The 14,952-nt window shown below is 49.7% G+C and overlaps 4 protein-coding genes across 4 annotated transcripts; 2 read left to right on the plus strand and 2 right to left on the minus strand.

Moving 5' to 3' along the window:
* The first annotated feature begins 134 nt into the window (after window positions 1–134).
* BJX68DRAFT_247691 (uncharacterized protein) lies at window positions 135–1,229 on the plus strand. Its single transcript, XM_071041814.1, has one exon. The coding sequence runs from the start codon at window positions 231–233 to the stop codon at window positions 1,059–1,061; it is 831 nt and encodes a 276-aa protein (XP_070893621.1). The 5' UTR covers window positions 135–230; the 3' UTR covers window positions 1,062–1,229.
* A 7,044-nt stretch (window positions 1,230–8,273) lies between these two features.
* Window positions 8,274–10,093, minus strand: BJX68DRAFT_279381 (glycosyl hydrolase). The gene is made up of 2 exons (XM_071048719.1): window positions 9,856–10,093; window positions 8,274–9,802 (listed from the first exon to the last, which is right to left on the minus strand). The coding sequence occupies exons 1-2, from the start codon at window positions 10,013–10,015 to the stop codon at window positions 8,379–8,381; spliced, it is 1,584 nt and encodes a 527-aa protein (XP_070893622.1). The 5' UTR covers window positions 10,016–10,093; the 3' UTR covers window positions 8,274–8,378.
* A 1,245-nt stretch (window positions 10,094–11,338) lies between these two features.
* BJX68DRAFT_258840 (NRDE family protein) lies at window positions 11,339–12,404 on the minus strand (the record flags this gene model as incomplete). Its single annotated transcript, XM_071043602.1, has 2 exons — window positions 11,339–12,268; window positions 12,339–12,404. The coding sequence occupies 2 exons, from the start codon at window positions 12,402–12,404 to the stop codon at window positions 11,339–11,341; spliced, it is 996 nt and encodes a 331-aa protein (XP_070893623.1).
* Window positions 12,405–13,164: 760 nt separating this feature from the next.
* On the plus strand, window positions 13,165–14,723 carry BJX68DRAFT_198266 (HVA22/TB2/DP1 family protein). The gene has a single exon (XM_071037523.1). The coding sequence runs from the start codon at window positions 13,667–13,669 to the stop codon at window positions 14,639–14,641; it is 975 nt and encodes a 324-aa protein (XP_070893624.1). The 5' UTR covers window positions 13,165–13,666; the 3' UTR covers window positions 14,642–14,723.
* The last annotated feature ends 229 nt before the right edge of the window (window positions 14,724–14,952 follow it).

Genomic DNA, 14,952 nt, shown 5'->3' on the forward strand with positions numbered 1-14,952 from the left:
GCTTAAGTTGATTGAAAAGGAAACTGGACTAGCAGTCTGGCCCAAAGCTGTCATCACGTGGTAAATGAGAATAATCCCTGTCGTTGTGTTGCGGCGCAGCAACAGAGAGCGTTTTCCCCGCCGCCCATTTTAGTCTTGATTCCAATTCCCCCTTTTCTTATCCTTACGCACGAGTGGTGTCTGGGAATCATCATATACTTTACTCCTACCCTTACATCTATATTGCAAAGATGGCACCGCAGATAATCCTCGGTCACTCTTTTTTCTCACAAGAGGATGTACAGCTCGCCAGTCTGATTCCGAACATCAATGACATAGAACTCGACTCACTAGAAAGCGTCTTGCCTTTACAGAGTGATAGTTTCACTATTAAGGATGTTGATAACTTCACCGGATTCTTTGAAGACAAAGCAGACAACACCTTTCAAGCATTACTCGCCCAGATTGCCAGCTGGGCCTCAAAGCGAACCAAGCAGGAAAATCTCAGCCTGACCGCGCACAAAGGCCGCATTTACACCCTGAGAAAGCCAACACTCTGGTTTCAACAACTATGCGAACAGGCTCAGGTGCGAACATGGCTTCAGGACCAGATTGAGGATGGAAACGATTGCGTATATTTTGTTGTCGGACTCCATACTCTCTTCGACGCCGCAACTTCAGAGGGGTTGGCGCTCGAGTCTGGGCATGGTGGTGGCATAGCTGTCCCTGTCAGCAATATACCACTCGAGGGGATCGGTTCCATTGAACTATCAGCAAGTCATGAACGGTCTCGGAATAAATCTCGCAGCTGCACCGTGCCAGGCGAGCAGGTATTTGCTCTTCGGCTGAAAAAGGTGATTCTGCGGACCTGGCGGACGCAGGACATTGCCAACCTGCGTTTGTCACGACATAGCCATTGGATAATGGCCTCGGACAACCGAAGCTCCGGTGGTGATGATGCCGAGCTGCTGGAAGCTTTTCTAGAGGGAGATTCGGACGGAGTGCGTGGACCTCGTGAAGATTCAGGAGAGGACTTCGGGCTTGCTTCTGACAGATACGACTTTGCCATTATTGAAAGTTAGATGGTCTTGTGCCAGCATAATGCAGATATGGCTAGAATATTAGGTAATTGCAAGTCGCAAGGCTACTATACTTTTGCTTGGTCTAGTTTCTGCGAGATAATAGCAATCGAGTCAAACATGATAGCTTCATCCCACCTCTTGGAGACTGTTGCTCAAGAAATGTTCGAGATTTAAGATTTACGATATGGTCGACTACTGAGTAACACAGCTTGCTGATTGTTATAATCTTTAGGGTTCTCGAACAGAAATTTCGGAGAAAAGCCGAAGTCAGACATGGACGTTCACAAACTTGAGAGGCCACGTCAGGCAGCTGAGGCTTGAGCACAGATATGTAGATAGCTTCAGAGCTCAGCGGAAGACAGAACTGAATGAAGAACCAACACAAAATACTAAAACAACATATGTCTGTCAGTGCCCACCCGTCTCAGCGTCTAATCTGTCGCTATTTTGCCGCACATATTCCGGCCCCTCCCCTTCAGGTTGAGTCTTCGCGCGCCTGATCCTAATAAATCCGAATCAATTAGTGATAAGCAGGTGGAAAAAAGAGATAGACTGAAGTCTCAGGCTACCCACATTATCGCATGCGTTGAGATGTCGCAAAACTTCCGTCAGCGCTTCCAAAAACATATCGAGTTCGTTCATAAAAGTCGATGGCTTCTCGAATGAAAACTTTCGCTTCAGAAGGACTCTTTCCTCCTTCTCTTGATCCTGTAACATTCTCGGGCACTTCTAGTTCGCGCGTGAGGGTTCGTTGATGTGCTTGCATGCCGTTTATTAATGGATCCAATAAATCTCTCCCCCCAGGGAGGTCACCGAGAAGTTCTTCGGCTAGCTTGAGCTTTGGTTCGTAATGTTCTTCGAAACTTTCCAATATCTGATAGATTTCTATCTTCCACGGAGGATTTTCCATGGCCATTTCGAGGAATTCGCGGCACTCGACCATATCAAATTCTGAAAAGTCGCTTTTCTCATCAGACTTCTCGCAAGGGCTGGAAGGGTCGCTCTGCCATTCCTCCCATTCTGCGAGACGAGCTTTCAAAGTCGTCCAAGTCTCTTTTACCTTGGTGTCAAAGTCGTCTAGATTAGAGAGCGCACTTTTCAGTGCCCCGGGTGTTATCAGAGTGAACGAAGCTTCTTGCTCCGCCCAGAAATCACTCCAAGGATCAAGTTTATCCAACGCGCTTCGAAGATAGCAGGAAATAGCAAGCCTGACTTGTCTAGTTTGCTCCGTATATATGGCCTCTATGCGTCTGCCCTCGTCGCTGTCTCGATCCTAAAGCAAGGGTTAAATCCTTTCTATGCCTAGGAGCCACTGTACTCACCAGTTGCAAGTAATCGGGGTCCAAAGTATCACTGAGCCCGACTATTAACACGTGCAAGAAGTTTGCCGCTATGTCCGATAACTCTTTTCTAGAAACTGACCCCAGTCGGTTTGCAGCTTTCTGTAGGTACGAAAATAGCGAAATCTCAAAATATCGACGGGTAACCCACGCAAGGGTTTCAAAGATGCATTTAAAGGTAAAACTGTCTGATTCCAGCGCGGTTCTTCTCTGTGAAGGTTCATGGATATTTCGCATTGTACAAAACAATGTATTGCGGGCCTGCTCCATGGTCAGCGGATACCCCATCTTTCTTTGCCTTTGCTAACCTACTATCCACGCTTTCAAAGAGCCCTGTGGTGGCTGCAGCATAAACAATATGGGGGGTGGGCACGTATTTGACTTTGCGCGAAGCCGTATCACATCGGACATATGGCGAAGCACTGTTTTGCCGCAATCGCTTTTGTTTGTTTGCTCAAGAACGCCCATTAGTATCTCGCATGCTGCGGGCCAGACAATAACCCCAGGCAATCCTAAGGGTCCAGGAATTCTGGTGGTGATACGAGTGAAATGCTCCTTCTGTGACTGGAAAGCCATGCTGCAGAACTGTAGAGCAAGTAACGTTGGAGTCATAGTGTAGATAGCAGATCTTTCAAACTTAGAAACACCTAGCCATTGCTTTGTGGTTAGAAACGACCAAACACAAGAGGAACAAGCAAGGATATGCACTTGGAAAGAATGGTCCATTTTCAACCATGTCATAAAAGTGCGCTTTAACACAAGGATACTTCCAACGAGGGGCTTTGGATTTCTCACGACAAGCCATGCAAGGAATACCTCCAGAACACTACTAAAGATTAGTCTCCGTAAGTAATCTCAGGAAGTTGGTGGTCGCAAAAACCATTTTCTTGGTCTGCCGGCACCTGATACAAGCGCCTTGTTGTCGTGCTCGTTTACGGATGGCTTTGTCCTCCACCGTGAGGGGCCCTTTCCTCCCTCCCCTGCGATGTGGGGGCAATGAGACGGGGCGTGATGGACCGAAAATCTTTCGTAATTTTCCTATGCCCGTTGCTAACTCTGTGTGAGCTGACACCTCGCCGTGCTGGATTGAGTTGTCGGTCTTCGAGGTTCTTTCAACCCCTGTACTTGTATCTGCAGCCAAAAAGGCATCTGTTGTTGATCCAAACATTGACAGTCCTGGGAATTCCCCGGGGTTGAATTGGGTGTAACCATCACGTGGTAGCGCAGTATAGTCACTCGTCGTCGCGGCATCGTTTGAGGATTCGAAAGGGCAAAGTGAACTCTCATGGGACTTTTGGCTCTGTAATGAGGCCATGTCCACGACGGGGAGATTGTCCGGCGTTATCTGCGGGTAAAGCAGAGTTCTAACATCATGCTGTGCCTCTGCAGGAGGTCTGAGGTCTTCAAGACCTTGAGGCTGCTGCAAGCCACAACAGAACTGTTCTTCCATCATTTCAGGCATCATGCCCGGCTGGAGAGGTTGATTGTTGCCATAGTACGGCATGCCTGCTAGAGCATCAAAGGTAGCTATGTTTTGTGCATTCATCAATAAATTATTGCCCTGGAGGTCGTACCAAGGCAATTGTTGAAGATTGTGGGCCCCAGGCAGCTCCCAGTATCCCACACCCTGGTTTGAAGGTTGTGGAACACCCGCATCCTGAAGTATCAGGAAAGGATTGATGGTATCATCGTAAGGAATGATGTTATCAGTGTAAGGATTGTGAATGGTTCCATCACTCAAATCAGAGATTTGCTAGGCTGCATGAGAAGTAAGTATCCAGGCTTCCAAGACCCAGTCCCAATCAGCCGCATGCTAACGTACAGAAGTTTAGGTTTGGAGAAGGAATGATCTCGCCATACGTGTCGGTAACCTGAAAATCATGAAGGTCAGGTTGGTTGGGAAGAATCGTTTCAATCTCGAGTTGAAATGTGTTGAGGGCAGTATTGCTTTTCGCCGCGAGAGTTGCTGGGGGCTCATGAGCGCAAGGATTGTCAGGAGATCGTTCCGCGCCTTCCATGTTCAGTTATGTCGAGAAACTGTGTCCTTGGGTGGTTGTACTACAATCTTCATTTATGGGAGTCATTTAGAGCTTTATAGTAGACAACTGGTAACCACCCGTATGAAGCCATTTACAAAAGTCCCAAATTAAGTTTTGTGATGTTTCCTTCAATTGTGTCAATTGATACGAGCTGAAGATTATGGCCAATCACCTGCAGAAGCGGCGAAGCGATCGGCATGGAGTGGTGGTCATTTCTGACATTTGACGAATGATCGCACGGAGCGGTAAACGAAGGATCTTGGCAGGCGCAAAGGCGAGCCAACATCACTGGCCTGCGAACACATCACATCTAGATTTGGATCAACCTGCGAGGATGACGAGAGGGCTCCAGGTGGATTATCCAAGGCAGGATAGGTATGCAACGTACAAAAAAAAGGCAAAGAAAGAAAAGTAGCAAAAACATACAACAGTAGGGATTCGCATGTGGTCACCCACCATACTACTAACCTACCGGCGTGTGGCTTAAGTACGGCTGAGCGGACGGGAAGCCCTGTTCTCCACACCCTGTGGTCGTATGTACCGGACTCTTCTGATAGAAGGTATATATAGTATCCTCCACAGATAATAGGATGGTCTGCCGAGTATTGTATGAATGCAGCACGAGGGTTGCTAGAGGTATCGTTTTATGTAGGTACATCCTTGACGTGAAGCGACCACATGGGTACAGTAGGCCAGCTCACTTAAGAACCGCCCTAAGTCTCGCTGGGTTTATCTGATCTTCCCCTGAGCCCTGACTACGCTGGCTCCGATATAGTATTCTTGGGTGGTCCCTATTCTCCTCCCTGTATAGCTCTCGAGCTTCGGATTCAATAACCTAATCAATCGCTCAGGACATCTCGCAGTTAATTTCTAATATGAGCAGAGCATGGCTCCTTCTGATTACCTTATAAGTCAGACGGGAATTGAACTAGGTTTCCTGTACAATACACAGGCCTTGTATGTTAATTTTGTATTCATGGTACGGGCTCGAAGCCAGTTATACTACATACATACCGGTATGCGTATAATGGGACTTTAAGGACATTGCAACGAGCGAAGACCCTATCATTCCACGTGTCGCAAAGTTCAACCATCCCTTACCAGCAGTCCTTAATCTAGTGACACGTGGAATGATAGGGTCTTCGCTCGTTGCAATGTCCTTAAAGTCCCAGCCCTCGAGGCATCCCCTCGGCGATGGCGGGAGACCATTTGATTGTTCGTTCGTGATCATTTCTTGGTAGTCAATGGCCTTCTCAAGTACCGCATACAGAGCTTCGATGCGGTTTTGGACACGGAAATAGATGTTGGCGCCTGTCTCATCGCGTTCCTCCTCCAAGTACAGCTCCATGTCCAGATTTGCAGTGTTCAACAGAACTTCCATCGAGGAAGAAATGGTATATGGGACTTTAGCATCTTCAAACTTGTTGGGCTCAAACAAAAAGATAGACGCGAGGTCATCAGTCTTATTCAGCTCGAGCGAGAATCGGAGGAGATGAAGTAAGGCGCTTGGTCCATTCACCAGCCAGCCTCGTTTATGTTCAACGTCCCAGAAGACCAAGTATTTTCTGGTCAAAGCATTCAACTTTGCTCGATATGTATCGCGAGATATAAGCGAGGACTTGTCCTTCTTTCCATACACTGCTCCGTGCTCCAAGTCTACCTGAAGACTCTGGGATAAAGAGATGTCTCTGAGTCGGCAACTGTCATGCGGACAAGGCAGGTAGGATCTACCAACCTGGTAATGAGCACTTGAGGAGCCTATGTCCGTGGTCAGTGATTGGTTATCTCATGGAATAGACGACGTACCAGCGAGGTATCTGGCTTGTGAGCACCATCCAAGAATATGCCGACAAGCCCCCAGATCTGATATGCCAATATCTCGCACGTGCTCTCCGACACTATCAAGGTATGAGATCCTCTCTCCGTTCTTCTTGCTGAGCAAATGCCAGAGAATTGTATGGCCGTCGTTTCGTGTCGGAACCAACATTGCCGAGAACGCTTTTACGAAAATTCTGCCATTGAATATATCAATACATCGTGTACCTGCTAAGCCTGCCATAGTATCGAGCCTTAGTTCGAGGCCATGAATTGGCATCGGTCTCCGGGGGACCGGATATCCTTCTACCAGGACTGGATTCCGCATCAATTGGCACCAGCACTGCCCGATCCGCTCTTGGCCGATGTCTTCAAGAACACGAGTCTGTAGCTGAATGTGACAAAGATATCTCTCAGAAGGTAATGATAAAGCCACCATTTGGTCCACGGACGCGGTGCAGATGGCAAGGCCGCTCTGAAAAGGAGACGAACGCAGAGCGAACGCCAGCCAGGCAAGCTGTTCCCCTACCTCAGTAATTGTGTCCGCTGTGCCAGTGACCGTAAAACCTGAATCTGGCCATTGATACTGTGCGACGAGCTTTGTTCCATCTGGGAGATAATCAGTAACAGTGGGCATGTCGGTGGTGGGTCTGCTGCCTGGGCTTCTGTGATTGATCCAGTAAGAGTGATGGCTCGTTCTAACGCAAACTCCGGCCTTTCCTGGTACCCTTGCTCTTCGAGAAATAAGCGCGGTTTCCAATCTATCTTGAATGAAACGGTGTAGAAAGTTGGCGGATACTTTCTGCTAACCATATTGTCCCAAGGTAGATAGATGCCTTAGGATCGTTTCTCGGATATTCACCAGAACTTCATCGCTCGCCGAGATAGAGCTCTTTCTTGATGCTCTGTAGAAGCCAGTCGTATGCTGAATGACCTGTGATGTTTTCCTTGTACACAGGGAGCTCCAGAAATGCATCGCCAATCTCATCTGCGTGACTTGGCATTCATCGCACTCGTATTGCATATCAGGTGGAACTTCCGGTCGAGCAGAATTGGGATCCAGGAAAGTGTCTGGGTCTTCCAAAGTCGGTAGCCACTTGTTCACCATCATGTTCATGTCTGTTCTTCCTATGTGGGCTCCCTTTACTCGAGAGTGTACATCTTCTTGTTCTGCATACTTGCTCCTCATTGCAGCTACAATATTGCTATATCAATAGAGTGTCAATATCCACAAGAGTATAATAGAGATAAGATAACAGGGATCTTACGGACCTTCGATGCGTGCGGATAATCACCATTAGATCCAAATAAACCTCGGTGGAGCAGTTTGTCCCCAGCTTTATTGCAAAGACCTTAAAAAGCCGGGGTAGTGCATACCAGACTCTTGCTATGGTCTCCTTCCCTTCATTCCCTGCAAACGCTTTGCTCAGCAGATCCTCTGCAAGCCATGTAATAAACACATTCCTCCTTGGTTCCTGGATATCAAGGCCACTTGTGTACTGGGAAGCCCCATCATCGTCGGGTTGTGCTTCACTCCCGGCGGGAACAACGTCTTGACCCCTTTGGGAGGTTGAAGCATCGCCGAGGTCTGTTATACCTAGCACGTTCTGAAGGGGCTGCTCTGGGATTCCGCTGAGTGGACCGAAAATGCTAGTTTCTTCACCCAGTACGCGATCGCAAAGGAGACATTTGCCAACGACGACTATAAATCGATCATGTGGGCCCTCATTGCATCGAGCCTCTTTTGGTTCAAACAACTCGGTCCTTATGATATGTGCTGCTGGTTGACTGCATGTGCTCCATATATGATAGTTTTTATAGTGGTTGCACATTGGGATAGTGAAATAATTGTGTCCAGATGAAGACAGCCTCAGTACCCGTTGGAGTTTGATATTCAGTAAATTATAGCTGCCAAAGCTCGACTGCCCCGCTCACTGTCTGACAGCATGATGAGAAGGACTCATGCAGACACACGTGACGTGGCGGCTGCTGAAGAGCAGGGATGTGCCTTCCCATCCACAAGAACTGATAATACTATTTGGTGTCATCGGTGAAATGCTAACAGGATCAGCGGCAAGGCAGACTCTGGTACTATACTAACGGTGACCAACAAACTCTTCGGACTAATCATGAATTTCAACCCGAAAATGGCGAAACTCCACCGTGTTACCCGTTTCTTCTCCCTGGGCAAAAACACCAAATATAGGCCCAGTAAAGTCCCTCACGAACAGTTCTTGAGACGTAATATATCCCAACTGGCTCCAGTCTCGGGATGCTTCGAGTCTGAAAGACAAAGTATACGCATCCGCTGAAGACTGGATCCGCAGGTCCACAGTAGCGGACTCCATATCTCCTACCTCATTTAGGGCTAAGGGGCTCTCCATAGTTCGCGAAAGGCCAGTTGCGGGGTTGGTGGCGTGAAACCGCAGATACCCAGACTTGAAGTCATATACGATTGATGCGTAGCGGAGGTGGTCTTTGAAGAGGGCAAGGCCAGCGGTGATATTCGATCGATGTTGGTTGTTGACGGCGAGTGAGACAGTGGCGGTGGAGGCTAGGGCCCGTTGCCGCTTGCCCAAGAATGTGACCGGTCCACTTGGAGCTGAAAGGCCCTGGGGACTTGGGCTGAGTTTGATGTGTGCAGCATGATTGCTGCTCGAGTATTCGTACTTGGCCGGCTCAGGATTGCGGATGTGGACGAGTTCGAGGTTATCCTCCTCTTTCTCTTTGCTGTTGCTGAGCTTCCCAATCTTCCTGTTCAACACAAACTTCTTCTTTGGCTGCGTGACGCAAGGCCACCCATCCTCCGTCCACTCCACAGGCGCCAGAAACGACTCCCTCCCCAGCGGCCATCCAGTCTCCCCACGGACCCCCAGAACAACAGCCCACCACTGCCCAAATGAATCCTCGAAAAGGTCACCATGCCCGACATTCTGGATGTACTCATTGGTATCCCTAGCGGTGAGAATTGGATTCTTCTCAAAAGACTCAAACGGCCCCGAGACGGATCTCGACCGCGCAATGGACAAATGGTGGCCCTCGAACGTGCCCCCCTCTGCCACGAGGAGGTAGTACCACCCGCCCACCTTGTATATGTGGGGGCCCTCGGTATCATACTTACTCCAACCTGTCCAGATTTCATTTGGTTCGGAGAGGTGCGCACCCGTCTCGACGTCAATGGCAACTTGCTTGATTGTACAGCTGGGCTGCTTTGTGCGGTCGATTGTCCATGAGCCTTGGATGTATGCCGTGCTATCGTCGTCGAAAAAGAGGTCTGGATCAATGCCCTTGAAGTTGAAGTATACAGGGTCACTCCAGTCGCTCGAGGCGATGTCAGTCGTTGTCAGTATGAAGTTCTCGAGTTTCCACCCATCAGTGGGGTGTAGGATCGAGTTTGTGCACACGACATAGAACTTGCCCTGGTGGTACCGGATCGTTGCGGCGTATAGGCCTAGCGTTGCGATGAGCTTGTTGCCGGTGTCCAAATTGATTTCTAGGGAGGTTGCGTGCTCGAGACTGAGTTGGTCACGGCGGTTATATGCGTGCCCTAACTATGTCAGTCCGGTGGGTCAGTCAGGCTAGATGGTGATGGCAATCTACCGAGAAGAGTCCAGCCCTTTAGGTCAGTCGAGGTGTATATTGGCAAGCCAGGGAAGAGGTGAAAGGATGAAGTGACGAGGTAGTAGATTCCGTCGACTAGGACAATTGAAGGGTCAGGCGCGAAGCCTGGGATGATAGGGTTGGTGATTTCGTGGGCCATGGCTTAGATGAGTTGGAGCTATTGCCGGGAGAAAACAGTACGAGGCAGCTCTCGCATGGAGAAATGGTCCTTCTTTTCAGCGGGGTGCGCTGGTTAAAGTCACCTTAAGTTGCCCCCGCCGCCGTCCGGGTCCGGGTCCGGGCCGGATGAGCAGTTTACTACCACAGTAGCCTCAGCTTCCCCAATCTCCACAAAATCGCCGCGGGGAATCTTCGGCCACTTGGCATTATTATTGTTGTTTAACCTGGGTTCCCTTTCACGAGTTTCCTAGTCTTTGCATATACGGTAGGCGTGTGCGCTGTATAGTCCATAGATATCGATTACATCAAGGGAAGAGCTTAATTTCGGGCAGCAATTCCCAGGCAAGAGTCGAGTACCTGGCGAGATACCTAGGGCAACACCTTAGTTGTTGCATAATCGTCTCATAGTTACTACGAGCTAAGCCCTAACCCGGTTACCCCCACTTGCCGAGTGACTGTCATCCAAACGTCCTGTTCAGCTATATACTCTTTGGAATCAGTCCTCTATCACGACCCTAGTGGACCGTCCTTGCTCAGTATGAGCTCGCCCGCCCCAGCACTTCAGTATAACTAACTGCAAGACAACACCTCACTAATTCGCCACCTGCTTCAACACCGTTGCCGCTCTCTTCATCCTCTCTATATTTCACAGCCATCCAGCGACTCATATCCGGATTGATAAGTTTATAACTCCGCGCCGAGACAGGCGCTTTCTCAACTCAACATGTTGCCGGTCTCGGCTGATAGGATTCGCAACCCTATTAGGTAGCTTCGATGAAACCTCACTCCGGCTCATGAGCGAGGTCTCTACGTAGCTGAAAGTTGTCTACAGTAAGTGCGTCACTTCGTAAGCTGGTTGTAATCGCTCAGCCTTTTGCAGTGCCCGACACGGTGGAGATTGTATGGCCGGCCAGGTATATGATCATCTATTATAGGTTAGCTGAGCAAGAGCTTAGTTCTCCGCATAATGATTGGTCTTACGAGGTGCACAAAGCCCTAGCTTAATTCGCTATACCTAGTGCTGTGGAATTCCGTGTACATCCATACTCTCTACAGTACTCGCAGTTCAGGGGTTTGTGCCAGAGGATAAGCGGTAGGAACTAGTACACTTTACGAGATAATATCTCTAGGTATAGTCGCGCAAAATAGAAAGAAAAGTGCCAGTGTTCTAACTATTATCAAGGCTCACTACGTACTAATAATGCTCTATCATAATGTTTCCTCACTCGTGGCTCATAAGATCATTTTAAGACGTTCAATGCCGACGGACAGAAAGACAATGCCAAAGTTTTCATAGCGCCGGTCAGCGAGCCACCTGGTATTCAAATGTCCTGTCTCCCTCACCAACAGGGACCGGGTTGGCTTCTTGATCGTATAGCGTGCGTTCAAAATACTTGACTCGTCCATCCTTCTGGACTAGAATAACAGTCTGCTTCTGCGTCCCGTACGGACCGTGCAGGTATGACTTATCCAGGATGTCGTGTCCATCATCAGCCTGTTTCTTGATAGGTGCTGCCTCCGCTCCATGCCCTTCAACACAGGACGATGGCGGTGCCGCGATTTCAGCAGCAGCAGAGGGTGCCTTTGACTTTTCCTTCGTCCCAATCAGGGGAATGAAAATGCTCCTCCGGAAATACGGAAGATAATCCTCCGCCGTCGCATCATCGTCCAACGCTGGTAATGAATTCGTATCCAAGACCTCCAAGAACCTCTCAATCAACTCTTCCTCGCCCTCATTCCCCTCAACGTGCTTTCCAATCGCCTCCTCAACCAACTTCTCCCCATCCAGAATCTTCGGCCAACTCCGATCATCAAAGACAGTATTACTCAGCCCCTTTGTCTGGCCCGTCTCCCCCGCAATCCAGGTAATCTGCTCCATATCACTCGACCGGTTCGACACAATCGCCAGCGGCTCGTTCACGTATCCGCAGACCAGGCTAAACCCGCCAACATTCCTAGCCGTCGGCGAAGCAACCATCTCTTCGACATACGTGGTTGTCGGGTCATCGGGGGTCCGTGTTAACCAGCTGTTCACGATTGCGCCGCGGGATTGCTGCCCCGTTGCGGCGTCGGACGTGCTCTCCCGGTAGTTTGTGAGGATGGCGACTTTTCCGGTCTTCGTCACGCCCATCCAGGTGCCTTGTGTTTTGCGGGCGAGGTCGCGGCCGCCGAGGACTTGCGAGTTGGGGGCTGGCCACCAGCTTGCGGGGTGCGTTGGGCGGCGGAGGTATTCCTGTGGGGAAATCGTCGTTAGTTGCTGTTCGCACTGAGCTTGGAGGGAATGGAGGGGGTTGAGTGTGTACATCTCTGTTATTTATGATTATGAGAGAGTAATCGGGGTGAGACGTTGATATTAATGCGATACACATGGTTGTTGGCTTCGGTTTCGAAAATATGGAGAGGAAGAGGAGAAAGAAGGTTGGGAGAGAAGGATGAAGCCCGACGGGTGACAACAGATCCACGGGAGCAGTTGGGCACGTGCAGCTAAACCAGGCGATCAGTCACCGGTTCAATTGGAAAATGGACGATATTTGCGAGCTTGCAGTTTAGATATTCGTATCATCTTGTATCTCCAATAAACATACATAGCTGGTTCTAACCGGTTGTTGAGCTTGACTTTCCCCGCAACACCATATTTTGGCTCCGATGATGTATTGTTTTGCTCTGCTTGGTATCGCTCGCTTGCGCTCTCCAGCCTCTCCTCTTATTATCAACGCCCCTTTCTCGCGAAGCCTCCTTTTTCTTGAGCTTCTTTCTCCGTATTTCATACAGTGGCTCGCCGCTCAGTCCTATAATTAGTACCTGATCGCCATAGTACTAGATAACTGATCCACTAGTGGGTATGCTACTTAGCAGTTAACAAAGAATTGAGTGTTGAGAGGGGAAATAATAGCCCTGAGAAAAGCAGCGATCAGGAGTTATTCCCCTGCTTTGGTACTTCTTATCCATGTGACTATGATCAAGTGCATATCTGTCGATTGTATACAGCTGTCATGCCATGACGTCAACGATGCCGGAGGTTCACAGGGAAGCTGCGGCTGGATGAACAGTTAAGACTTTTAGTGGAGAGTCGGAGAGACAGCCTTGTGAGAATCATTTAGTGCCTCCTCGAAGTCTATAAGACATTTGAAAGACATACTAATCAAGACATCTGAGCCTTGACAGCCGAATTTACAGGGCTGAGACCTGAACCTCTGCTTACTCCGCCCAGCGCCCGAATCGGTCACACTTCAGTCTCCGCACCGCAGTCCACGCTCCGGCAAACCGGAGGCTCCAGTTTTATCTTTGTAACAGGTGTCTCATTTTTCTCCTTTCATGTTGTCACTGCTATAAAAACCCTATCTGCACAGTTTTTTCGCGACTGGCAGTTCCTCTCTCCGAAAACCTTACCTCAAGACCTGTACCTTGTGCCCCGCAGCTAGGCAGCGTCGGATAAGCTTCAATTGCGTTGTTCCGCATTCAACCAGAAAGATTAATCTTCTCACTTTCACCCCTCGCATCTTACCCACGGTCTTAGCAGATTCAAAAAGGACGCAGCAATTGCCAGAAGATGTTTGGAATCTTCGCAGATCTGCTCTCGTAAGTCGCCTGAGTGGATTGACAGGCCTCCTCACTCTACGTTGCACGCCTGATGCTGATCACCGCCAATTATTGTAGCTCCATCCTCTCGATCCTCTTCCCCATCTTTGCTTCCTACAAAGCTCTCCGCTCATCAGATCCATACCAGCTTGCACCATGGCTGATGTACTGGGTAGTCCTCTCCGCCGTCTTGATGGCTGAGTCGTGGACAGTCTTCATTCTAGGATGGATTCCCTTCTACAGCTGGTTCCGGCTCTTCTTCTTCGCATACCTCGTTCTTCCCCAGACTCAGGGTGCTCGCGTGCTATACCAAGATTATGTTGATCCCTTTTTGACGCACCATGAGCGTGAGATAGAGGAATTCATTGGCCGCGCTCATGAGCGTGCCAGAGTCATGGGCCTCCAGTACTTCTACCAAGCCATTGACTGGGTCCGCGAACGTGTTCTGGGCCTTCCCCCGCAGCGTCCTCCCACCCCTCCGCCAGCCAGCGCGGCGTCTTACGCCCAGTCGCTTCTGTCGCGGTTTAACCTTCCCTCGGTGGCGGGCGGCGGGCCCTCCTCTTCCGCTCCCACCAATGACTGGTTCTCCGCCATTAGCTCCGCGGTTGCCGCCGTCACCTCCCAGGGAAAGAGTCAAGAAGCACGTTCAGAGGAGCTCGCCCATCAATTCCTCCCTCGGGAGATGGCAGACATGTCCCCTGCGGAGAAGGAAAGGTTCTACTCAAACCAGCAGAGCATGCTGGACGTTCTGCGAGATGCGCTCATGAATGAGCGGCGTAACATGAAAGCCGCGGCGGAAGTGGAGGATGAAGACCTCGCCTACGGCGGCGAGCCTCTCAGGAAGAATCGCAGTGACAACTCATTTCACCATGTCGAGCATGAGGATACACGGGATCGGTCGCCCGGTCGGCGAAGTGGTCATCGGAACTCTGGCTGGTTTGGTAGCGGGGATCAAGCCGCAGCATCTGGAGCTGAATTCGCGGCGCGGACAGTTGAGGCAATTGCTCGTGCGAGAGAAGGTCGTTAGATTGCAATGTGTTTTCCAAAAATGTACTGCTGTTTGTTTCCATCAGTGTCAAGACTGTTAAATGCAAGGTTTTCGGGATACAGCGTAGAGTTTCACCTGTGCATAAATGTTCTTACGCTCAGTCTGGACACAGGTAGGTTCAAATTCGGAGCACAGCCAGCCCAATCATGAAAGCTCCGAGTCCAACCGCCTATACGTCATCCATGGATGGCTTCTCGAATCTTGAAGAACACAAGCACAAGTGGCCCGCCACTCAGGGACTACTCCGGAGTAAACCTCTGGTGGAATGGCCGACTCGTGTCGATCTTGCA

The sequence above is a fragment of the Aspergillus pseudodeflectus genome (genome assembly GCF_044049435.1).
Source record: "Aspergillus pseudodeflectus strain CBS 756.74 chromosome Unknown BJX68scaffold_73, whole genome shotgun sequence".
Classification (NCBI taxonomy): domain Eukaryota; kingdom Fungi; phylum Ascomycota; class Eurotiomycetes; order Eurotiales; family Aspergillaceae; genus Aspergillus; species Aspergillus pseudodeflectus.